At 44.1% G+C, this 26,625-nt stretch overlaps 1 protein-coding gene across 1 annotated transcript in view; it reads right to left on the bottom strand.

Annotated features, from left to right (window-relative positions):
* Positions 1-3,344: 3,344 nt before the first annotated feature.
* GALNT10 (polypeptide N-acetylgalactosaminyltransferase 10) overlaps positions 3,345-26,625 on the bottom strand; it is an 82,035-nt gene continuing 58,754 nt past the window's right edge. The window contains exons 6-12 of the mRNA XM_086759053.1: positions 25,628-25,811; positions 24,623-24,740; positions 15,375-15,482; positions 13,290-13,511; positions 12,430-12,546; positions 10,160-10,309; positions 3,345-9,411 (exon numbers count right to left, since the gene is read on the bottom strand). Of these exons, the coding sequence (XP_086615179.1) occupies positions 9,244-9,411; positions 10,160-10,309; positions 12,430-12,546; positions 13,290-13,511; positions 15,375-15,482; positions 24,623-24,740; positions 25,628-25,811 (1,067 nt within the window). The 3' untranslated portion in view covers positions 3,345-9,243. The remainder of the gene's footprint in view (positions 9,412-10,159; positions 10,310-12,429; positions 12,547-13,289; positions 13,512-15,374; positions 15,483-24,622; positions 24,741-25,627; positions 25,812-26,625) is intronic.

The raw sequence follows: 26,625 nt of genomic DNA on the forward strand, positions 1-26,625 counted from the left end.
GCACGGCCCCGGTGCCAGCCGAACCGGCGGCGCTCGCCCAGGCCCGTGTACAAAACTCAGGTCGACACCCGCCTGTTCTACACCGCTGTGTAGGTAGGAGTCCCTGGCCGAAATGTTATTAAAGGAGATGGATTTTTTTTTTTTTTAATACTAATTACAAGGCAGGGATAATGAAAAGATTGGACCTGGGAAAGTGTTTCCCAAAGCAATCTGACTCAAAGCTGTGCATTTTTTTTTTCATCTTCAGAAAAAAAAAAAAAAAGGCGTAAAATTGGAATGGGGAAGGGAGGAGAAAAGAAAGAAATTCCTACTGATCTGCAGAGAAAAGATGTTATTTCTGAAAACGCCGTCACCTCTGTAATACCAGACAGCATCTGCTATTGTCAGAGGTGCGTGGGCAGCTGTAAATGGAAAAGGATTTCATCTCCCTGAAGAAAAGACTTTCTGCACAAACAGAAAAGAGGTTCTATACACCAAAATTACTTCAAAGTCTGAGATCCCGCACGTGGAACGATGCGTGTTAGCAGAGGCTGAACCGTGCTGAATCACACAGGAGGCACGTACGTACGCCGCCTCAGAGCCCCCGCTCATCGGATCAGCCTGCTCCCCGCCAACACTGACACAGGCGTCTCGCTGCCTGCTCCCCGCAGCATCTCTGAGAAACGCCAAAATCTCTGGTTTCCAGGCAGTCCTTGCAATACCAAGTAGGTCTCAGAATAAATCTGCAGGGCAAGGACTTAATATTCTTCCTCAACAGTTCTGCCTCTTAGCTTTTATTGCTGGCGCCCTCAGCCAATTCCTAATTTCTTTTTGTCTGTGTGACTACTAGAGAGCCACAGTGCACTCTCCTGGGGACAAGGCTCCCAGGAGCCGACCACGCCAGCGGGAAGGTGGTGGAAACAAATGACTTTACCCGCAGACCAGCAGGAAGTTACTGAAGAGCAAAGAGGTTTTAAAAAGCAAGATGCTACTGCTTATAAAAGCCCCTGGCCAAACTGCCTGGGATGTGCCTGTCTGAAGTAATACCCTCCTGGCAAAAACCATACAGATATTCCCTTGGTTTTGGGAAAGGGAAAACACCAGAAGGCTGACAGCGATCTCAGAGCTCTCAACAGCAAGCTTTCTAGGTTTATCTTAACATTACAAATAAAAATCAAATGCAGGCTAAGGAAATCTAGCAGAAGGACTATCTTGGCATTTGGGAAGCTGAAAACACAGACTGTAGGGACAGATGATAATAGCAGCAAGTAAGTAGATAAAAGGGAACATGATCATACCAGGCAGGACTTCCTCCTGTCCCTGTGACGAGGAGATTCTGCAGGTGCTCCCTGCTCTATTCTACGGGAAGCAGGGAGTGGCTGGAGAAACAGGCACCATCAGTGTCAGAACAGGCTGGTACTTACCGTCAGATTGTGTTTCATCTTTGGCTGCAAACTTGTCCTATGCAAATAAAAAGATTTTAAGTTGTTTTGCAATGCCTAGTAAAAGAAAAAAAAAAAAAACAAACAAAAAAACCCCAAACCCTGCTTTTATCACCGTCTGTTTGCTAATTCAATGCTAAGTACCTCCAGCTCAGCTAACACACTGACATGCTTTTTTCAGTATTTTTTAAAAAAAAAAAAAGTGCACAGAGGTGTTCATGTAATCGCAGTTTATTTCAGCATATTTATCCTCATGGGAACCTCAAGATTTCACAGTCTGCTAGTCTGGAACTAGCTTGCTGTGAAATAAACTGCCTCATAGAAACATTCTTTATTAGGTATCTATCACTGACCTGATCTAATAATTCTTTGTGGGAGCTGCAATGAAGTGAGAAACAATGTTTCATAAACCCATCAGCACCCAGGCAGCTTTAGTGCCTTTGAAGCTGTAATAGCCTGCCCATCCAAGTCAGCCCTCTAATCAAATTAGGGGAACCTGCAGAGGCCTTTCAATCTCAGCCGGAGCAGCGCTACCCTCTGAAGAGAAGTCTGCAAGGTGGCTCTCATCTGGAACTTACTGTTTTAATGGAACTATTTGAGGTTCTTGGGACAGAAACGCTACTCTCCAAAAGGTCTGTGCTGACAAAGATGTGCTGGGAAGAAGCTCTTTTTATTCTTTTATACCTCCAGTCAGAAATCAGGCTATTTTAATTTTGTTACCTCTGGGGCCAAAGGGGACTCTGCCCTAGTGCCTTCCCCCAGACTCCCACTCTCCTCAGCATCTTTCTAAGGTGGCATATATTGAATCTGCTAAAATGCTTAAAATGTCACAGCTTTTGGCACATACACCCCCTAGGAAATGTTCCCGTGGCTGAGAATCACAGCAGTCTTCCCTTAAGAGCATGCCTTGCAGTTACCTGCTGGTCCCCCAAGACAGAGCCTTTCCATTCCTTCTCACATGCTGATGTTCATACGTGCAGATTTTCACACGTGCTATTGTTTGTCTCCCCTCTGTTTCTTCACTGTTTTTCATCCCACGGAGTTAAATAAAAAGGAGTGTTGGGAAGGCCACAAAAGAAATGAAGTGGTGACAGTAGAAAGTGCTGAGGGTCCTAAATGGGACAGGGGCACGAGCAATGCCTATAAACTTACCTTGTCTGGGGCAGGAAGACCACTCTCCCCACCCAAACACTAGACCACAGAAAGGACAGTTAGCTGGTAGAAACTTTCCCCTGAAAATCAAGGTGGAGGATGGATCTGCCCGCGTTTGCTCTCAAGGCAGACACACGGAGAAAGGAGAGGGACAGCTTCATCCTGCCCTAAGCTGGGCAACAGCTGTGCGATGCTGCTATCCCTCAGGGCTGTCCTACCTCGGCAGAAGTCATCCGCCACGGCCACGGTCCCTCTGGGATTGCACCCTTGGGCACGGAGCACCTCCTTGCACAAACATGTCTCCCTTCACATCTTGTCCAGCTTTGTCCGTATCTCCTAGGATTTCTCCTCATGTGTCTGCTGCTCTTCATTAAACTTGTCCGCGCTGCAGGCTCCTCCGACGGGCTGGAGTTTTGGAGCACGGTGAGTTGTTCCCATTGGTTTCAGAGCTGGCTGGAACCAGCTGTGGGGGGCAGACAAGGAGATGCCCCCAGCTGCCTGAACCCGCCACGTACACCCAGCACAGCGCTCAGGCGCGAGCTTGTTGGCTGCTTGTGCATGAACACAGAAAAATCTGCAATTTATACCCAATAAAAAGAGCAGCTGGGAAGGATGTTTCCCAAGGGGGCTGGAGGAGAGCAGTGCGTGACATGGCAGGAAGCCTCTGCTGAGGAAACACCAGAGCAGAGTTGCTAAGCTTATTCTCATCAGAAGTAGAGAGAAGGGAAATCAATCACCGGAGCAAAACAGGCAGGGACAGTAATTTCTGCATACACAGTTTTCAGAAAACACATTAAAAATTTATTTTAAATATATTATAAAAGGAAGTCCATTCAACTTTAAAAACACTAGGCATTCTATCAATGATTCCCAGTTTATGAAAGCTACTACATTAAAGTGCTACAAGTCCTTTACCACCCCCAGATATTAGGCTGTTGGTCCTAATACGCACAGAAATAAATACACACTGATTCAAGGGGCACCACCCAGTTTTACAGATAGAATGCATGCAGTACAAGGAACAGACAAACTTAGACCTTATCACCGAGATCCTGGAGAATGCATTTGGAAACCAATCCCCTTCTCCACCCTAGAGGCTAAAGCTATTTGTTATCGTAAGGGGTGACGTTTTAGTCTATTAGCCTGATCAGTTTTTATCATGTTTTGTGGTTTAAGTTCACATTTGCTTGCTCACTAATTGGGATTAGGACTTTTTTCCTAGAGTTGAACTAGTAGATTTAAGACCACGTAGATCCAGTGGCTTTATAGAAAACTCCCAAATCCTTCACAGCTGCTGGAATCACTGAAGCCTTTTGGGTCATACAGAAGCATCAAGAAAGCTGAAATGCAGCAAATAAAGGAGCATACTCAGCTAGCAGAGGCAGGGTCAAAAACAGACATGGGATTTTATTAGGATTTCCATAATCTATCATTGCCTAGTTTCATACAGAAGGTATGAAGATCTCCAAGTTAAAGGGTGACACTACGCAGGAGCAATCGGAGCAGGAGATGAGTTTATTTAACTTTAAATTTATAACGTGAAAAAAAAAAAACCAACCTGACTGGTTAATGAGGAATATGAGATGAACTGACAACTGTGTGTTGGATGCTGGTGGAAATGTCACATCTCAGCGTTTCCGTTCTCCACCCACTGCATCTCTCCTCTCTGCTCAAATCAGGTGAGGACTTGCAGCTTGTTTTAAAACGTGGACTCAACACTCGTTAGGTCAGCAAATAAAGCACTTCAAGCTAAATCTTACTCAGGCTGGGAAATTGCAGCACAGACTTTCTTTGCTCCAGATCAAGTATCAGGCCACTGGTAGATTGGTGGACCCAGTGCTCTTGACTCCCAGTCCAGCTCCCCTTTGGCTATGCCTCCTGTGAAAGACCTTTTAACCCTAACCCCACAGACTCTGGCATTAGCCTAAAGCCACTCACCATTTTGGCAACAGTTTGCTACCTATTCAAGATGCTTTCCATGCTAAATGATTGTTACAATGGAAACCCAGATTGCTACTTGTCAGAGAAGGGCTGACTTAGGCACCAGCAGGCTCCTTTGTCTCAAGTGGTTAGACATACAGCCGGTGAGTAGTAAGAACATGAATGACAGCAGCTGGGAGGATGTGGGATGCAAGGTACACTTGAATCCCTTGTGCTAGCAGAGCCAGACTGTTTCAGACGTAACTTTACCAGGGCTCTTTCCACTGAGAGTGTGACAGGCTGACTGCTAGAAGCTGTCTGTTCTCTCCACTCAAAACCATTCAAGTGTCTGTCCGTATCTTGAAAGACAATTTAAAATAAAAGTGTCTCCCTTTTTACCCAGCAGTTACGTGATTGCCCAGTATGACTTTTAGGAGATCTCTCTCCTCTTCGCTCGGTGCTGTAAACCAGCACAGCCACTATAATGATGCTACAGAAGCTACGGGAGCGCTGTGTTCTTGCGGTGACGGTTGCTGGTGGTGCCTGTTTGACTTTCAGTGCACTGATGTCTCAGTGCAGCAGGGAGGAGGAAAGTTTGCTGACTGGAACTCTCCAGTAAAGGAAAGCAAATCCCTGTGCGTAGACTACTGTAACACAAAAAACTAGGAAGAAAGTTGAGTTGAGCAATTGCTTTCTTGCTACTTCTGTATTAAGAGATTCGAACACACCCTTTAAGAAGTTTCCCAGTGATGGAAGAAAAGCATCGACTTTGTGAAAGACACTTCTGCTACAGATTTTATACCCCTTTGGGACGATTCGTGATTTGGATACTTGGAAAATAAAATGCAGGATCTTGCATGTCAGTGAAATGCGTGAGCCTCCACCATGAGGTGCAACATCCAACAGCTAACCGGGACATCTCTGGTCTAGCCCTAGTTGTTACCACGTTCCAAGAGGAAGCTGCATCCTTTCCAAGCCTTCCTATTAGGAGTGACACCCCCCTCCTTGAGTCATTAATGATACTGATTTAACAGAGGAAACACAGGAGCTTCTAAATTACCATCATTCACACAAATTTTGCACGTAAAGTCAGACATTTTAAAAAACACACACAAACACTGCACAAGTCAAGCTTTCTCTTATATCTTTGTCTCCCACCCCCTTGCCCTCTTCTCTCTTGTCCAGCAAGGCACTAGGAAATGGTTCAAGTTTAAGCATTTGCTGTACATTTACATTTAAAAAGGCACATCTTTATTTTAATGATGCTGTATTCCCCTTTCAGTAAGGCCCACGCTCTTCTATTATGGTGTGGAAAAGAAAGTTAATTTCCCAGGCATGAAAAAATACATCTTGCAGACATAAGAGCCCCAAACCTATTACTCTGTTTGTAGGCCTCGGAGATTAGCACCAGTATAAATCAACAAGAGCTTCAAGAGCAAATCAAAGTATTATTATGCAACATAACACACATCCAGGGATCCCCCAGTTGTCTGGGATTCTGATATTTAAAAGCAGCAGAATTTATGCAGCCTCAGAGAGAAGGGTTATTTGAATATTTTTTGGGGGAAAAATATGAAAACATTTATTTTGCATTAGAAAATCACTGGTATTTAATCTCCAGTCTTGACTTGCATGCAGATGTGAAGATTTGCTTATATATTCATGCTTTAGCAATTTTGCTTACAAATAACCAAAAGTAGTTGGAATAATTAACCAGATCACCCAGCAAAAGCTCAATTAAAGATGTAGATGATGAAATACAGCTTCTATTTCTCAATCAGAGGATGGCTGGCTATATTAAGTCTTTTCATTAGTCAGCAAAGCCTCTAGGGTATTGAAAAGTATAATTGACGCAAATAAATTAATAGCTCAAAGTCCAGCGAGCCAGTCAGAAGTGTACAGAATTTGTGGGGCACTCATCACACTGAGATCCCAAACCTTCACAAAACAGAGCAGATCAACCATACTGAGAAGCACCCAGTAGGACCACTCACACTAAAGCTCCAGTCCATGTACCGGTGGTCGGTTGTCAAACAGGAATTGCCTCAACAATTACCTAATCTTTTGGTGCATACTGCTGAGGGCTGTCCTTTCTCTCCAATTTAAGATCATTAAGTGGTAAAAGACCTGTTTCGTTACCGCAGTTCTCTCTGAAGCAAGCGTCCAGCAAGCCAAGCAGCTAGGACTCTCTTCACAAGGTGAGCCCAAGTACAAAGCAAGCCATGCATTTTGGGAACAGAACCTGATCCTGTCATTAGAAAACTAAGACACACAAAGTTGCAAGCTGCAAGCGGAATGACCTACAGTCCATTTATATAATTTGCTGATTTTGTCCCAGTTATAAAAAACTAGCAGTGTTCATGGACAAACAGCTTCTTGTTCCACAGGTATTAAAACATTCATCAAGACATCTAGTCAGGCCATCTAGCCATCCACAGTCAGCACTACCAGACTAATGAGAGCATTAATAACGTAAGGAAAGCAACAGTCAGACACAAAGCACTGGAAAGTGGCTCTGTCTCTCACAGAAATGAAAAGGGATCCTAATGACAGACATACTGTAGTTACCGAGAACATAAGATGTCAAGTCTGTTTGACACTGTCTCATTTCCATAGCAATGCTGCTGCAAAACTGTCACAAGTCTGTCTTCACTCCCAAAACGTTAGACACCAACACATTTGGCAAACCTGGTCCCAGCTGTAATGCAGTGCCTGTGTTTCCCTTGCTTCGTGATTGCATGGGCCAGGTAAGTTGGCAGGAGATGTCGGACATGGCCTCAGCTGTGAGGAGGAGAGAGGTGGAAATGATTTTGAGCCTTATAGTCGATACATCAGGCTTGAGAGGGAGATAGTTGTGTCCTAGTTTGCTCCCAGTTGACAGACACAGAACTGCGTGGCCTCAAAGACACCTGAAACACAGGCAATGATCCTGCAATTGGCAACAGGAGAAAGGGCTCCTCACTTCTGGAGCTCTGCAGAGGGAGCCAGCCTGCTTGTTTCTCGACACTAGGCAAAAATCTCCTTGCCTTCACATGAGAGAAAGACACCCCAGAGCAGAGCTTCCCTGCCCCTCCAAGGGATTAACCCGTGCTTACCAGGAGTCCCAGAGGAGTGTCCCGCTCCTACCTGGAGTCTTTCAGCCTGTCAATCCCAGAGCTGGCTGCACGCTACCTACTCTTGCAAAATTCCTGCATGGGCAGTTGGACAAACCGCGGAGCTGGGCAATTACTGGAAAAGGGCTAGTTTTCTTGATTTACACAGCATTTTTGCAAAAGGTTAACTGCACTGTCATTCACAGCTTTCACTATAAAATACCACTGCTGCCTTCAGTATAAGACTAAGTCAGCTGAACTAGTAAATCTGTTTTTGCAACAACTTCATTTTAAACCAGTGTGGGGTTTTTAAACACTTTAAACCAATGGTCCTCCACTCATCCTTTACTGTCAGTACTTTTCTCCAGCTCCTGCAATGAGACAATTCCGGTTCAGTGTCGGGCAGATCCTGCAGCCAAACCAGAAGAGTAATGCCTTGTACTGCTGTCTGACTACAGAAGGGACAGGGTACCTACCAGTGAAATGGGCCCATCGATCCCACATCTCTGCTTAAGCAAACAGATTTCCAGCCACAGTAAACTGTACAGTGCTGTGGATGTTGGGAAAAGTGGAGAGATTAATAGCCTAGAGCCTAGAATACCACTGACCACAGGACTCATGACTGCAACAAACTACAGACTGATGAACAAATGGATAAAGACCAAGAGCTAATCTCAGCCCTGACTTAATTATCCTGAATTAATCTGCTCACACCAACTGTGAATTAAGTTAGACTTCAGACCTCTAAAGAAAAATGGAGGTTGCCTTCATGAAGTAGATTTAACTACAGATCTAGACTGTGCTAAAAAGATTCTGAACAAGAGGTAAATTTGGAACCTGATATCCAAAGGCTCTTAGCAAAGATCTTCACCTGTAAGAACTGTGCTTACTTAAAAACCCTCTGCTAATCTTTCACCTTGAGGATTCAACAGTGAGTGACAAACTGACTGCAAAGTGAATGGACCAGAAACCCAGATTACTCATCGCTAATAACTACAGCGATATTCCCAACACTTGGCTGCACTTCCACTAGAGCTCATTCCTTTATCAGAACTATGATTCGGAAAGTAATAATACTCAACCTGTTTGAAATATATTTTGGTTTAGGGCGAAAAAAATATTCATTTCATTTTACATTTTGATGACCCTTCTCTTTTTTTTTTTTTGGATGTCTATGACATCAGAGGATTAAATCTTGTGCTCAAGATTTTACTTAGATGGACTTTGGAAGATAAAGCACCTATGTGGGAACGCTTCAGTGGGTACTATAGCAGCTGCAAAAAGTCCTGGAGGGTCTCAGATAACAAAAACATTTAATACCAGACCAAGGTGGGAAATAAAAAAAAAAAAAAAAAAAGCAAAAAAAAAAAAAAAGCATTTTGAATCACATTCAGACTCCTCTAAAAACAGAGTTTCTGTTCAGTCTCAGCACAGAAGTGGCTCTGGCAAAGCCTTTAAAATTCCACCATCCCTAGAAGAGAAGGATGCAGCATCTTCACAATAAAGACTGGCCTGCTAGTTAACCTTCTCCTGAGATTCTCCCTTTTACCTTCATTAACTTTTTAAAAAAAATTATTCTTAAAAAAATTTTTTGTAACCCTCCCCAGTAAAAACTATAATTGTAAAATATATATATATATATATATTTTCTCAGTCTTTTAAAGATCAAGATTTCTGTTAAATTTTTCCAAGACGGTTGAGTTTGTATGTTCAAATATCCACTGCTGTGTTGGAGATGAAGGATTACAGCTATTCATCAATATCTTTCGGTCACTCTCACTGCAGTCCATACAGCTGCTGCTTACTGGATGGTAGAGGGTCTTGTCCTGGAGAAGAGAATTTTGATGTGAGGTTGGTAAGCAGAGATGCAAAGCTGTTTTAAAACCAACAGAAAGAAGTCTTAAAACTCAAGGGAAGATGTTTTGTCGTTTGGATGTATCTGAAGAAGTTTCTCCACGCTTAACTGGTTGGCAAGTGTCAGGGTCCATTCCCACCCCTTGCAACAATATCCAGCTCAATCCTCACATCTGCATCTAAAGCCAGGTCTGAAGCCAGGTTCTCCAGCCTACAGGCTCACATCCTGCTGCAGTCACTCCAGCACCGTGCGTGCAGACTGCAAGGACTAGGATAAAGCATTTAGTCAAGAATTTACTTACCTGCTGGCCACAAAATCATTGCTTAGGAGAAGGATGAATAAATCCTTATCTACTTTTGGCACGATCTTCTAGTATTCAGAACAAACCCATAAACACAGCACACCTCTTTGCAAACAGATTTTGCAAGGTGTTGCATCACCTCACTACCAGCTGTGGACAGGGCTGCAAGGAGAGCGTCCTTCTGCTTCGCAAGCCCTGGAGAAGCAGCCCTCACTATTTCTAACCAGTGGAACAGGGGAATCACCTCTTTCTGAACACGGGTAATTAATGGTACAATGACAACAGACTGTCTGCAGATTCTCTTATCACAGCAGAGAAGGAATAAAACATGAGTGGTGATGTTCTAAGGAAACTTAAGTGTCTACAGGCAATTTGACACCTTAAATGAGAATACGCATACATGGGCACACAGACTCACTTTTCGGTATCTCCAGAGCTGGTTGCCCTTCATTCCATGGCAGTCATAGAGGGTTACAGGGCTGCTGTGGGAAATGGCATCAAAACAAAACTTCTTGGTGTGCTGAGGATCCCCGGGACGGATGTCTTCTCTCCAGCTGAAAGTGAATACCTGCCAGGATAAACAGGATCCTCAGGATGGCTGGTACTGGGTACGGTGCTTTCACCAGCAGAACGACATTACCTTCTTTGCCCAGAGGGTAAAGGCTTCAGGGAAAGGACAACATGATCTAGAGGAAAACTACTTCCACCTCTGGGGACAGGGACTGCTGACTGGGGAGCCCGTAACAGCTACTCTGCGGACTGCCACACGGCATGCTAAATGAGGCCGTGCTGCTGCAAACAGCCATGCTGGTTAGCTTGGGTACTAACAGCAGCCTTGAATGTCTCTGCAATGCAGACATACATCACGGATTAAGGGAGCAGCTGACCAATTACAGCACTTCACAGCTAGCAAAAAACGCAGAGAGCTACAGGAGCTCTGAGTTAAAGCTGGCAGTAAACACCCGAGCCTGCACAGGCAGCCTGCAGTCACCTTGAGAAGTCTGTCCCACACCTACTGTGACAGGAGGCCAGGAGGCCCACAGTTCCCCACCCCACAGGAGTGTCGGAAGGGCAATCACTAGGGCAGTGTTTCCCGCTGACTTCTACTGACTTTGCAATGATCTCTCAGCACTTTTGGGCAAAACGAAGAGAGTGATATTACAGAAGAGAGAGAGTTTTACCTTTAGTAACTAGGCACAAGCTATCAATGCCTGGCAACGCTGTGGCCTTCATGAAAGCTGCTGGATGCCAGCACATGTGGCCTGGAAATCCCTGAGCCACAGTGACTGGACCACAGGAGAACAGTTGGTGGACAGACCACCACACACATACTCTGTTCCTCGCACCATCCCTGTGGCTTTTGCTTTTGGCCACAGCTTGAGACACTAGTGTGGTCAAGCTGCATCTTCAGTCTGATGATCACAGCTTGGCTCATGACATGTTTTGAGCATCGCAGGACTGAATCCCACAAAAGATGAACATGTTTAAAGGCAGGCACTGCTATCAAGCTTTTGCCTTCTCTTTTAAGAAGGACAGCGTCTCTGGCAAGGGTGCAAGTGTACTCTGTGACCAGCACCAGCCAGGATGGTTCTGCAGGGCTACTAGCCAGCACACCCCCCTCTCAGACTCCAAGGAGAAGGGCTGTTCTGGGGGCTCCTTTTGGAGCCAGGTGGAGGAATGGTCCTCCCTTCAGAGATCTCATGGGGCAGTAGGAAAGACCAGTAATGAGCAGGTGCTACTATCTGAAGCAGCATGGCCAAAATCTTTTGCACAAAGCAGCTACTTTGTTTCTGTCTCTCTTTTAAATCTCTCTCGGGAGAGAAATTACCACAATCATTTAGGCTCAATGCTACACAGAAGTTCAAAACACATTCTCTCCCTAAACATAAGCCAACACTAATTGCTCAAGATCCTCCTGACACAACAGAAGCTTAGATTTGGACTGTGCCTGAGTAAATTGGTTTTGTTTCTAGTTTTCATGCATCAAAATTGATATGCAACAACCCTCTGTCTCCTACTACCGAAGCCATTCCCCTGAAGAGTTATGCATGGCTCTGTAATAGAGGCATTGTTTTCTTGATCTTTTCTCAGCTCAGCTGCTACAGTTTAGACAAACTAATATTTCCTTCCCTTCTGTTACAATAAAGCTGTCATTTCTGGCACTTTATATGTTGAGAGGGTGAATCTACAGCCTGGCCAGTTTCATCTCTCTCCAGCAATGGCTGGGTGTTTATAATGCATTTGCCTCCTGTCAGAGGATGATAGTAAGCGGTTATTGAATGTTCCTGCAGGTTTATTAATATGCATGATGCTCCTCTATCACTTCTTTCAGCACAACCTTTGAAGTTAATATTCACTTTGTTACATATTACAGCTGCCTTGTTACTGGTTTCTTTCATTATTTTGGCATATTGTTTTCTTGTGCTTTCTTTTGTTCACTCTGAGAACTTCAAAGCAGAGGTAAAAGCTCTGCACAAAGCCTGCCAGGCTCCAGACCCCGCCACAAGCATAAGCCACATCCTGCTACAAGCCCATCAGGCATAATTAGCACACGAGCCTTGGGGTGCACAACACCCTCTGTTTACCTGACAGAGTTCTGCAATGGCCTTCCTTCTCAAACATTTCTTCTTTAACCTCCTCCTCCCAGAATTTATTTAGGGGCCAGTAATTTATCAGAGGGACTGTTACCTGCACGTTGTTCCATGCTGTCTCTCCTCTGTCCTTCACACAGTTTTCTAGCCTCAGTGGGGATCCCAGGGCTCCAAGCTTAGTATCCACGCACAGCCCAGTTCCTACATTGCGTATCTGAAATAGAAAATTAGTCACTGAATCTCCTAGTCTTACAAAGTGACAGGAAAGAAGGCTTAAATTGCTTCAAATAGTTGCAGTATTTGTACGAAGACAATGTAAAGATTCCTCACTTAACTATGTATCTGAGCTGGAAGACAACAGCCAGAAGAAAGCACAGGAACTCAAAGTGGGACCCACTGCCAGCTGTAGAGTAACCTTCAGGAGACAGCAAAACCCATTAGCTACAGGATGCAGAGCCCACTATGCTGTGTGTAACAAACCACGACTTCACTCCCAGGGTGATTCTTTTCCCAGCACACAGCTGACTTTCAAAAGCAGGGATGGTTTTCCTGGCTTTCAGATGGGAAAGCTAAGGAGCAGAGTAGCTCAACACAGTTGTGTAGCCCTTTGGAAAGACAAGATTTCTACTATTGCTCAGCTGCCGCCTCTCTCTAGTCATCCCTGTTGGCATGTTCTGCCTTCTACTAAACACACAACACGCAGAACACGCCAAGTCTCCATTCTCCTCGTAGCTGTGTACAAATAGAAATGGCTGCCTGCCTGCCTTGCTGGATCAGGCCAATATAACGGCAGAGGAGTTCTGGTCTTTGACACGTATCAGGCAAGATCTTTAAACACTCGCTTGCTACCTCACAGCAAACCAGTACTGGAGCACATGCATAAGGCAACTTTAAAAAAAAACCAACAAGCCAAACTGCAGCCTGTTTCCCACTGCAGATTTCAGAGCACAAACTTGCCTCTCCCCAAGCAGCTGCTGGAGGCTCCACTGGTGGGTAGAACTTTGGCAAGTCCCACGCGACCTCGCTCATGAACCACTTGAAGGTTTTGCAGTTGAGGTTGTTGCGAAGTTCCTTCTGAGCTGCGACGTCCCCTGCAGAAAGATGCCGGTACTCTGGTCTACGCTGGTATATGTACTCTGCATATTCGTCCATCCACACCTCAGCCACCCGCTTCAAGTTCTGCGTGGGTAACAGCCACATGTGAAAATGAGAGGGAAAACCACCTGAGAACACGCTGCACAAGCTACTGACATTAGCATTCAGAATAGCTCTCATGTTCTTGCTCAGAAAGGATTTTCATTCACATCCACTCTCTCGCCAGCTTCAGGACGAAGATTATTTTTATTATTCTCTAGTTCCAGGGGACTTTTACAAAGATATTTTCAGCTAAGGTCAAAACAGAATCCTGGCACTTGGCCATTATATCTAGCTCGTTGTGGCTAAGAAAAACAACATTAATCAGAAGTTGGGTTTTTTTCCTTTTTTTTTTTCCTGTAAAGAAGACAGTCAGAAAATGATGTTGGTAAATACCAGGGACATTCAAAGGTCCCTGACAAAAAGCTGCTTTCTTAAATCCTTCTTATTGCATCTTTTATACCCATCTAGGAATGAGATTTGCAGTACTCCCTTCTGGAAAGCTTCAGTTCACAATATTGTTTCTTACCACTGTTTTTCCATTTTCCTGGGTAAGAAGTTGTTTAAACGAAACCCTGAGATACCGCAGAAATAGGGAACTGTCAGGTGATGACCCTTCAGAGTAGAAGCAAAGGATTTACTTGCTAGCAGCAGTACATTTCGTGTTTCGCTGTAAAGCTTACTCCACTGTGTAATTCCAAGACAGCAATGAACACCACTCTCTCAAGATAATCGCCCTACTGCTCCTCCAAACACACTCAAAAGACTGTTGCACCTTGGGCTGTTCTCTTGCAACAGCAGGTACATTCTTGGTGCCACACGGTAGCCACGTGCAGTCTTTCATGACTTTGGTGACGCAGCAGCACAGCCCCACACCTTGCATGAAGGTGGGCAGTCCAGCAGTGGCCATTTACTGCCAAAAAATGAGGATGCTAAGAATGAGAAGAGTGCTGACCCTGCCTCAAATGCAGCCTATACACAACTAGAGCAGATGTTCATCTCAAGGTGACTGTGCCATCTTAGATGCCAAGAAACAGCCTTTCCTACACCTGTCCACCATCTCCTTCCAGCACTGTGGGAGCATGCAAGAGCCAAATCAAAAGAAATACAGCTCCTTCCTGAAGAGACGGCACAGACGGGAGAGCACTCGATCGCTCTGACAGGCCATTGCTGGGCTGAGTAGTAAATCCAAATCCATAACTAGGGCGATGCTATTAAACTGGGAAACATTTTAACACTCTGCAAACCATAAGACTGCAGAACAGCAGGGCACCTTTTGTGGTTTTTCCTTTTGCAGCCTTCCTCCTCCTACGATTTTTTTTTCTCCCACCAGAGGGCAATACAATCCCTTCTCAATTTGGAAATTAACTGGAGAAAGCTACTGCATCAGAGGCAAAAGCTCTTTCCCCTTTGGGCTACACTAGATTAAGAAATAAGACAGCACAGAACATTCCATCATGGAAAATTACAGCTTGCCCACTCAGTGGTCTGTGACGCCTGAAGCCGAGAGGTCTTTCAATCACCAAAACACAATCACCACACTGAAGCCTGCTGCTCTTGGAGAGGATGGCTATAGAATGACTGAAGTATTATACAAATAAAGACATATCTTGTTTTTACTGGTGATTCCATAGTCAGCGCCTGATCACAAAGTCCCTTCCCACCATCTAGCAATGGCTGACGCCTAGAGTATGGCAGCTGTCCGCACATGAGTCCGTGGCTCCCCTAGGCTCTCTTCCCTTTGTACCCCACACATACCACTGCAAAACTGCTCAATTTGACCACTGTACAAGTACATTTTATGGACTACAAAGTCTACATTTGCCTCCCATTGTGGGGCGAGAGGAGACAACAGCATGGTCACATTGCAGTCAGACATCTGCCGTAGGGAACGCCATCGCCACTTACTCTTGCCAAGCTGACTCCTGTTGGAACCTTGTATGGAACATATTTTCTGTAGATATGACCAACTCTAGAGCAAGGGATGTCCTCCATGCGACCCCCACACATCCATACCTGTGAAACAGCAGAGATACAGATTCACTCCTGGTTATGTGGAGAAAAATGAAGAAGAAGAAAAAAAAAAAAAAGAAACACTTTCAAGTCCTGAAAAAGCTTAACACAGATTTTTTACTTTAAAGTACACCCTCTCCCAAACACCCTCCCCTCCTTGACTTAGTCTCCAATTCTGTAACTACCTGCTTAGAGTCATGCCGCACACTTTAAACTGATCCATCTTATAACAGCAACAGTAATCACAACAGTTAAACTGGACTGCCATATAAGACCTGGGTGTAGGTTGTGTAACGCTGCTGTAAAAGGGAGGCCATCTCTGTAGCACAGGCCATATGTTACGCAAAGCACTCCAGGGAATTCATGAGCCTGTTCCAGTGTCACAAACCAGAAGAAACTGCTACTTTTCCCCATGGTTATCACTGCTCTCAATGGTTTCATTGCCGACGTGCACTCATCGCTTTTGCAGCCTTACAATTGAGTAGAAATCCCTGCCTGGTGAAAACACAATTAACTTTAAAAAAGCCCTCAGAAAGTCACTGGAACACACTACTAGTTGAAGACGACTATCTTGATGCTTGGTTAATGTCTATATTAGGTCCAGAAGTTTCTTTCCCCAACTGGGAAGCTTTCACTCTGCCAACACTCTGCAACAATTTTCTTTTATTCCTTCTTTATAGCATGGATGTAATCATTTTGTCCAAGTGAAACCAAAGAAGAGGTCTTGTGAACCAGCCAATCTACTTCATTAGGTTCAAGAAATATATTCATATGTGCTTCCCAGAGATATCTAATCAATACTTAAAGTATCCTTCAGTATGCAAAACGAATGAGAGTGAATTCTTGAAGCACAACACTGTCTTGCCCTTCATTTTGTCCTCAGATCTTACATTAATGCCCCAAAGGCAACAATATTTGAGAAGGTCTGCTGGTGCTGCAGGCTGATGCAGTGTTCTTGATCTCTCCATCCACTGTGGCTAATTTGAGCCACCGCAGTTCACTGTACAACGAGCTTAGTCAACAGCTTCACACATAGCAGGCAATTCCATTAATATTCTACAGTGACAATATTAAATACTTGGCTTGGAAGAGAAATATTTGGCCAAGGCTGCTGCATAATTATTAGCTCTGACACTAAAGTCCTCTGGAGTTTCAGCTCTGTCTACTGGCCCTAATAATTACAGTCATTTGCTGACTGCGTATAACTTGATGGAGGTTGGTTGCTCTCAGTTAGAGGAATATTTTTCACAGGCAACTTCTAAAGTCCAAGGTACTTAATTACATGTTGTTATGGTGAGAGAGACAAGAAGAAAGTTGACAAACACTCTTTCTACAGAATTGCATTCCTTTTGTCCCCGCTGTGTCTTGAGAGGCTGGTATAAAAGAGATGAAGATGAAAAAAGAGAAACTAGCACTCAGCTCCTGTGAAGTTTCTAGTGGAATTAGAGATGCTTCTTATTCTGTAGCGGCTGTGCTTTCTGCTGCAGAGGGCCACAGTGTGATTTCTCTGCTAGGAAATTAACAGGTAGACTGAGAAAACAAGAATTTGGGTATGTTTTGTGTTTTTCCGACAGAAATGGTTTGCGCAAGGCTGTAAGAGCTGCAACAGATCTGGGAACTATAAAAAACTGCAGGAACAGCTGAAGAAGCCGAGAGCTCAGCTGCACAGGCACACACACACACACTCAACAATCCGTATTCCTGCTCTGTGCACTGCATCACCAAAGCCCTTCCGGTGCACAAGCAGCTGCATTTTAGTGCAACACAAGCCTGAATGAGAACACCAGCTTGTTATCCTTGCTGGGTGCCCACAGGATGCCTTACCTGCCTTTGATCTCTAAGGCAAGGCCACTGTGAATACAAGTCTCCTCTGAAAACATGACTTACCCAAGTAACGTGAAGAACAGATCTCTGCAGTCAGTATGCAGCTAGAGAGGAGAGCTCTGTCCTTGCAACAGTACAGACAGCACTCATCTACTGAGTGGCACATTGGAGAGGCGGGGGTATGGGGAGCTACAGAGAACCGATGATACATTGGGCCAAGAGCTCCAAGCTGGTACAAGGCTCCAGGAACAGAAGACACCATTCATAAACACATGTAATGATATGATAAGAAAAGCTACTTAACTGAGTTAGTGAACAAGTAAAATCTAAGATCAGTTTTATGTGCTCTTTTCCTAATCAGGCTTTAAAATATTTACTCCCAGATGATGCTGCAATTACCAGCGTTGTGTGGAGGCAATGGAAAGCTTCCCAATTCCTGCAGAGCCCAGTGACCCTTTCAAGGTACTTTGCCAACTCAGTGCCTTTTTAATATTATCTCATGCTGCAAGTGACAGTGTGGCACTTGCAGTACAAATCTAATTTTAAAAGCATGCTTTCCATTCATTCATTGCTGCTTTGATTTATTTTATTAGTGAGCTTCTTTGTGTGGTGACAGAACTCATTACAACCTTCATAAAGACAATTACTAGTCCTTATCTATAAAACTGGAAGAAGGGGGAGAGGGGAAGAGCGTGACACGCATTGGTAAAACCAGCTAACAAAAGCATCAGAAAGTGAAAGGTCAGGGGAATCACATTCAGAGGTTTGTCAAGGAATAACTGCAACAAAGCAAACCCAAAATAGCTCCGTGCCAGCTGAGAGAATGCTTCCACTCAGTTAGCGATATTTGATTGTTTTTAAGCAACAGTACAGCTCACAGGCACGGCACGCCAGGATTTACACGGCTAAAAACACAGCGCTGTTTTGTGGGGCAGCACCTTGTGCCTTCGTGGTGACACTGAATGCCGCTGACTGTGTTCACCTCAGGCCAGGGGAGCCAGTTTCTTCTTGCTGCTGCTGTTTTACAGAAGGATGAGATGGTGCCCCATCTCCCTGGCTGACATGACAGTAAACATCAGAGCCTGAACTTGACGCCCTTAATTTCAATCAGCCATTTACTAGAACGCGGTAAGAACAAGAATTAAAGCTGGGCAGGCAGGCAGTGGTTTAAACAGTAATCTAATCAGATCTCATTAGGAGAGAACAGGAAATTTCTCTTCCTCCTCAGGCAGAATTTTACCAATCTGCCTTTTGAGCTAGGAATCTAGCAGCTGACAGATCTGCTGGAACGAAGAGGAAACCTGGCTGCACTGAGGTCAATGGGCAGGCTGCAATAGATTTTTCTAAGGCCCTAATCTCACTCTAATAATAAACCCGCATACAAGAGAAGTAAAATAACAACAGCGGTGATATTACTTCCATCTTCTCAGTGGCCCAGAGAGCTGTAACTCCATATTCATAAAGCAACTCAAGAGCCTTTGACTCAGCGAGTGTGCTACGAAAGCACAAGATAACATGCCACCTATTCTCTACATGGGAATGTTATGCTGATCCAATTCCCTTTCTGCTATTTCAGAAAACAGTGTCACGTAAGGCAGCTGAACCTCTCCTCTCAAACACACAATACAATACCGCAGTTGGTGTGCGAACACAGATTATCTGGGTATATACAAGGTTTATGGTTTCTGAAGACTGCACCACGATGAGCCGATGCTTCCCAAGAGAAGGAAAAAAAAACAGAAAGGGAAGAATCAAGCTTTGAAAGGAAAGCTGCTTCTGCAAGCCACAACAGAAATAAAGACCATGGGATGGACGAATGGAGAGAAGCCGGCTGGTTGTCTGAGCACACACTGAAAGGTGGGAAGAAAAGGACACAGTGGATGAGTCAAGGGGGATCTCTGCATAAAAAGGCAGGTGAGAGGATGAAAGCAAGGGCAACCAGTAATTCAGGAAAATCGTAATCTTCTATATTGTAAGCATCAGCTGCTGTTCCAGCTGGGACTTACTGCTCTATAAAAGATTAAAGGTAGCTCAAAAGGCACTGGGATCTGTGTGTTTGCACAACGCTTTTTCTCACACAACATACAGCAGCATGGCCCCTCCTTACCGTCTGGAGTGTTTTAGAGCAATGATAGCACTTTCCAACAATCGCTTTTCAGAGTGGGGCGGCGGGGGGGGTTCCATTTTCCTGCTGCTGCCTGGTGGGATGCTACTCTGGAATCTGAACCAAGCATGCAGGGTGAACAGAGGCCAAAAATTCAAGTAAATGGTCTGAAACTGATCTCTGCATCACTGGATAGGAAGGCAGAAAGAAGCCACCTTCTACTGCAGCTGAGAGGCTTGGAATTAAGCAGCATGTGCTTGCTTAAAAAAAAAAAAAAAAAAAAAAAAACCACACACAAAAAAGCAGCAGAATGCCCCGTCTGTTTCAGTGTGGGCAAACGTGAGCTGCGGGAAAGCGGTGTGAATATGTGCCTGGAATAAGCAGTGCAGGCTCACAATCAGCACTGACTTCAGTAATACAACTAGAAACCCTGTCAGAAGTGATCCCTTGGCAGTTGCACCCTGACTACGCACCTGCCAGGAGGCCAGCGGCAAAACGTGAATCAGAAACATGCTGCTGACATGGGACAAAGGAGATGCACGCATTAGGCATGTGAACAGAAGCTATGAAGCATTTGAATTTCTTGGAAAACGTGCAATGTGTTTTATGCTGTGGAAATCAGGAGAAGCAATCCCTGTTGATGCTTTGGGAAAAGGATCTGGAAAAACACAATGATCTGTGACGACCACAGTAAGTGCAGTGGAGGTTTCCTATCTCTGAAGCAAAGAATGAAGACCACGAGTACTGCCCCATCTCTTTTGTCTCCCCTAAATTGTTCTTTTCAGGACAATTGTCCATATGGCTTGTTTGTACCAAGCCCTTTGAATTTTATTAAGGCTTTGCAGCCTCTAAATTACAAGACTGTCCTGGTTTCAGCAGGGATGGAGTTAATTTTCTTCTCAGTAGCCGGTGTGTTTTGGATTTTGTGTGTGAAGAATGTTGATAAAAACATTCTGATGATACGAGTTATTGTTAATGAGACCAAGGACACTGTCTGGCTTTCCAAGTCTCGTTAAGGTCGCGTTAACGTGCAGATGCGGGAAGCTGGGCGAAAGACAGACAGAATAATTGATCCAAACTGGCCAAAGAGAGTATTCCATGCCATAAACGTCATGCTCAGTATATAAGTGGGGGTTGCCCATGGGAGGGGGCATCATTTTCAGTTATTCCTTTTCTTGTCGGGTATCCGTTTGGGCACCCTTGGCATTCTTTTCTTCTTGCTTGCTTGCTGGCATCGTTCCCTCTACCTTGCTAGCTTGCTCTCCCCCTTTGCTTGCTGCTCGGTGTTGTTCCTGTGATCGCTGCTCAGGACGGGCTGCGTCGGTCATTCGGACATCGGGTGGTGAGAAATTGTACATTGTTCATTTTGTATATTTTGTAGATATTAATATCCTTATATCCTGTTAGCTTTGTAGTTTTTAGTATTTTCAGTAAACTGTTTTTATCTCAACCCACGAGTTTTCCTTTCTTCCCAATTTCTCTCCCCTGTCCCACTAGGTAGGGGCAGGGTGAATAAGAAACTGTGTGGTGATCCGGGCTAAACCACCACAAAGACATATTTCTAAAACTGACATGATCACCTAGTGAGGGACACTCCAGATTCTCCTTCTTTGTGCTTGAAGTACAACGTACAATTAAAGGACTGAGAATTACACCACCCGAGATCCAAAGTACATCTATATTTATGCCTATACAAGTCAAAGACATCGCTTTCCCCTCTTCTGTTTCCCCATACCCAAAAATCAGAGACTATATATTTATGGAAGAGAGGCGTGAAGCAGTTTAGTGAGGATTACGTAAGACAAACAGAATAGAAACCACAAAAATACTGGAAAACAGGCAACACGATCACAAATAAGACTGAGTGTAGATACGTGCTGTACAAAGTAGCACTTGCAGAAAGGAAAAGTTTAAATACTTCATATATATATGTTAATCTCAAAGAAAATGAAGGGGTTATGTAGGTAGCAGAATGCAGATATTTGTTGAGAATGCAGGAGCATTCAGAAAATCAGAGCTATTAAGTTGTGCCCAGAAGAGGAAAGACACATTGTCACTTTGGATACAGCACTCAATTTTGAATACTTTAATTGAACTTCAAGCATTGCAGAAAGATACAAAAGACCAGAAAAAAAAAAAAACTATAAAGAGGAGAGGTATGGAAGTGACTCCCAAAAAGCAAAAAAAAAAAAAAAAAATCCCTCAAGAAAGTCCACTGAACAGAGAAGCTAGGGCTGTAGAGCCTGGGGCAGCAGAAAGGAAAGGTAACCAGTGCCACACAAACAGCTGTGCATGCTTGTTTATTCTTTCTCCAAAATACAGGAATGTACTCAAAGGTCAGCATCTGGTGATCCACCGAGATGGAGGAAAATGGTTCTTACACCACGCAGATCCACAGAACAGCTTGCCTGGAGCATTCTGCAAGCCATGTTCACAAAAAGAGGCTCATCTGAACAGCTGTAATGCCTGCAACTAGGATTCAAGACTGCAATCTTCCTGTTGCATCTGATGATGACCTGAAATAGGAAGATCTTGATCTGTAGAAGTACAGGGTTACAGGCACTGAACTATTCTAGATATACACCAGTCAAGAGAAGGAAGAAATGGAATTGAATATGGAATGGATAGAGCGACTCCTTCACTTCTAATCTAGAAATTTCTGTTTCAAGGGATTGAGAAGACCCAGAAAACCGCAAACCAGCAGTTAGGGATAGAAAGTTTGTTTCTAATTTAAAGTTCACCTACATTTTTTTGTCCCCCCCCCCCCCCGCCCCAGCATGCTATGTTTTCTAGTGATGTTGGGTACAAACATTTCACCCAAGGAGCAAGGCTTCTATTAATAGTTTGATCCACCCTGCAGCTAAATGCTTGCCGAGGTGCTAAACACTAATGGTTTCTCTGTTGGCTTGTCTTCAGCCTGCAAGATTCTTCTCAGAAGGAAGCAGAGCCAGCTGATAACAAAAATACATATGATCTCAAAACAGAAAGGCAAGAGGCTCCTAAATAACCTTGTTTATTTCCTGTCTCTCAGCAACAGAGCCCTGGATTTAAAATAAAGGCAAAAAACTGGAAAGCACAGTCCACGCATCGCCAAAACAGAATATGCTTAAGGGGAAAAATAAAAAAAATTTAAAAAATAAAAAAAAAATATTACTCCTGGTGAGGATTGGGAAGGCCAGATCTGATGCAATGGATCAAAGAGCACCGGTACAAAAGCGTACCTGCACCCACAACTCCCAGGTACAGGAATGGATTCTTTGGTAAAGCTGGGCTGTAGCTTTGGCACACTTAGGATCTGAATTCCCGTTAGATAATAAATAATGTAGAAAACTGGTACCCCACATGTAAACCCAGGGCTTCAAATTATTTGTCAGTGTCCTTTAACTACAAAATCTCAGTCTGCTTCAAAAGGTAAAAACTTAGCTCTAAGCTCGCCAGGAAATGTCATAGCTTCATAAATTCTATGAACAAACCTTCTATTCTTGCAATTCCAGCAGAATTACTAAATCTATCAGCCATAGATGAATGTATCAATTTATCTTAATTTCTGAAAATACACTGAGCCTCTTTCAGTTAAAACTTCATTTTTCTGTTTCAGAATGATAGAAAAAAAGGGGGTCTTTGCAGAGACTAATTAAAGCAAATTCATCCCTCCACAAATTACTATCTCTGGACTGAAATGAAACACAGTATGTTTCAGAGAGGATAAGCAAACAGATGAATGAAGTGGTCTTATTTCCTGCAGATCAAGCAGTGTAACTGTCTGCTGTGGCACTGGAGACAAAGGGCTTGCCCAGCCACTGTCATCGCTCCTGGAAACCAGCATTTGCGAAAAGGAAAAGAGGCTGAATACTGCCCCTCCTGCAGAGAATGACATTGTCACACAATTTCATTACATGCAACACGAAGAATAAATGGCTCTAACCATAGTGACACCTCCCAAGAGGGTGCCCTCCCTCCCCCCCCGCCCTTGTCCTTCCTGCTGCTGTTGGAAAGGACAAGGGACCTCCAGCGTGACTTCATTACTTAGGGTTTTTTGTGGACAAACAATGGAAGAAAAGACATTGTCTTGAAAACATTGTCTGGAAAACATTGTTTGCTGTACAGCAGTACACGGTATGTTTGTGCGGTAACACGGCTCGCTGAATAGAGTTTGATCTGCCTTTGGATTGCACAGTGGCATGAAGAATTAGGAATCAGTTTTGTGAGAGATCAGCCATGACTGGTTTGTTGGGGAGACAAATGAGGAACTGTGCACCACACTAGCATTGCTACCATCTTCTAGCCTTGTGCTGAGGCCAACTAGCTCAGTTCGGTGACATCCAGACACCTGTAAGGTTACGTATTCAACCTCTGAAAGAGAAACCACTCGGGGGACCAAACAGAGTTTAACATCGGAATCTTTACTTGATTCGCTCCAGGCTACGGAAAGGACTCCCACCACCGAAGAGAAGAATAGCCACTTGCCTTCAGTGGACATTCCAGTGGGTTTCCTAGGATGGATTTCCGAGTGCCATATTCCAAGACAACACAGGTACGAGCAGTACTGGTGGGCTGCAGTTACTCGTTACTATAGCATGCATTTTTGGTCAGCTGGCTAGCTCTTCTTTTAAAGCCCTCAACTGAACAGCTTGGTCAATCAGTAACAGAATTGTCCCCAAGCCAGGCAGGTAATCATCTGAAGTCACTGCCAGCAACAGCGTTATTATTGCAATTGCTGAGGATTTCTTACAGGGTAATTAACAGCCTCAGTTCCTTGCAGCCAGGCATCAGATGGATTGATACAGACATTAAGTTACTCATCTCTGGGAACTCAAGCTGAGGACTGAAGTACTCAATGAGGCAAACACCGAGATGCCTGAATCCTCCTTCCCTCAAGGAGAGTATTTCATCTTCTTGCCAGGGTAAGTATGAAGAAGCCTAACAGTCAGAGCGAGCTCCACGCAAGCTGATTTACCCTTGCTGGGAAGAGCACACGCATCTGAAGCTGTGACCACAGAATGGGGGATACCGCAGCTAATCATGCTCCAAAACTGACCCTCACAAATGATTTGTCACATCATCGCTGTTTCTTCTGTGTACTAGCTTACTACTCCCAGCTCTTTCACCTCTAGTCATATGCAAAAGCAAGGACAAGACAGATCATTCACATTCTGCGCCTCAGAACAATTCTTACTTTTCAAAACAAAAGTAATTTCCAGAGAACATAGCTCACCTTAAAGGATATTTCATATTGCTCTCCTCCCCATATCTCCAGACCTGCATCATACCCTCCCAGCTCCCAGAACCACTTTCTATCGACTGCAAACAGTCCTCCAGCCATTACAGGAGACCTTAAGGAAAAACCAGACTCCATATTACAAACACATTCAAAGATACAGATCTCTAGCTAAACATTTAAAAAACGATTTGACAAATATTCTTTTCACCACCCAGTGTTGCCAGTGCCTTTGCAGCCCTGTTGGAGCATCAAAGAGTTGGTTTTGCATTATCTACTAATTTCCCACTGGCAAATGAGGAGGACCAGACTAGGCTCCCTCCAGAACCTGTCAATGCCTCTCCTCCAAACAGGCAAAAGAGTTCACGTTGGCAGAACATAACCTCTCCCAGAGGGACCCATACGCTGCACATGTGGTGCTCTTTGTCTCAGTAGTATGACCAAGTCATTGAAGGTGACCTCAAAAGGTGTTTTGTTGGAGTTTTTTTTTTTAGTCCTGCAGAAGTACAAAGGACAGCAGAACTGTCTCAATTTTGGCTAGCACAGCACCAGCGGAACATAACATGATCACAGATTTATTTCTGCAACGCACCGCAATCACCAAAATTGCCGTAATTATTCTGCTAGGTTTTCTTCTCCCCCAGCCTGGGAATGACATACAAGCTGCCATTGGTTTGTTGTTTTTGGCAGAGCATTAGGGATATTAAGTTATGTTTGAAAGATCTCAGTAATAAATGACCGCAATAAATGCTACACATTACAGTTTTAAATGAAATGTTAACTTCTGCGGGAATTAAGGTGGCAAAAAATAGCAATGAAAAGGAGAGTGCTCACAGCTACTACACAATGCATTTCTTTTAAACCAACAAAGCAAACAGCTGCCAAAAAGCAAGCAGCTTAACATCAGCTTCTGACTTCTACCACGCTGAAGTGTAAACCGACCCCATAACAGGGTGTGATTTTGTTAGCCAGCTCTTAGCACACTGCATTTCAGCAACTTACTCAAAGGGATCACTGGGATCAGGTTTCTGTAACTCGGGAGGAATGGGGATCCTCTTGTAATACATCTCCCAGTCAAATGCACCTCGCATTGCATCTCCAGCCTGAGTCTCGTATCCAAAGTGGTCATGATCAATAACATCAATCATAGGGCAAACGATAGTCTTGCGGTTTCGAGCAATGCGATCTGAAGATTGGAGAAACATGTTAGAAAACCTGCACCAGTCGGTTCCGTTGACCATGAAATTACAGAAAAGGGCACTGAAATATGAAGTTGTCCAAGAGCGACATAGCTTTCCTCCCGTTAGTGCTCTTTTGGGCAGATGCTCCAATTTGTAACAATTTATCTAGTACTTCTGCAATAATAGAGATATTCAAGCTAGAATTATTGAGATAAAAACACCAGACACTCACGCTAGAGTGACCATCACCCAGAAGCAGAATAGAAAGGCACAGCCACGCTGCCAGAGATACCTAAACCACCAGGCTAAAACCAGACAATCCTGTATTTAGTGAACAGTCCTCATTTTAACGAGCGACCGGGATGTGAACCCTTCCTGCACTGATTCAAAGCCAGGGCAATAACCCACTGTAGCACCTAGCTTTAACTGCTGTGCCAGAATCTGGCAGGAAGCGATGCAGACTAATGGCATAACAACTCTCAGCAGGCTCAAGAAATGCAAGCATACCTCCTCCCCTCAACCTTTTCTTCCAATCAAATAATACAAGACAGGATTAATTCCTACATAAACATCTGGAACTTCTTAAATACTTTATTACTGAGACAGTCTCTTGTTGGAAGTTACCTTTCAGAGCAGAGGCGACAAACGATGTTTCAGCTTCCAACGCACGTCTAAGAAATCCTTTCTGTGCTTTAAAATTAAAGCATACTCTACGTGTTCTCATTTAAATGGCATTTGAGCTAATTCTGTCCTCCCTCCCTGGGGCTCATGAAGCTGCAAATGTTTTATACTATTACCAGATATAAACTGTAGTGAAAG

Source organism: Chlamydotis macqueenii, chromosome 14 (assembly GCF_036417535.1).
Source record: "Chlamydotis macqueenii isolate bChlMac1 chromosome 14, bChlMac1.mat, whole genome shotgun sequence".
NCBI classification, from domain to species: Eukaryota; Metazoa; Chordata; class Aves; order Otidiformes; family Otididae; genus Chlamydotis; species Chlamydotis macqueenii.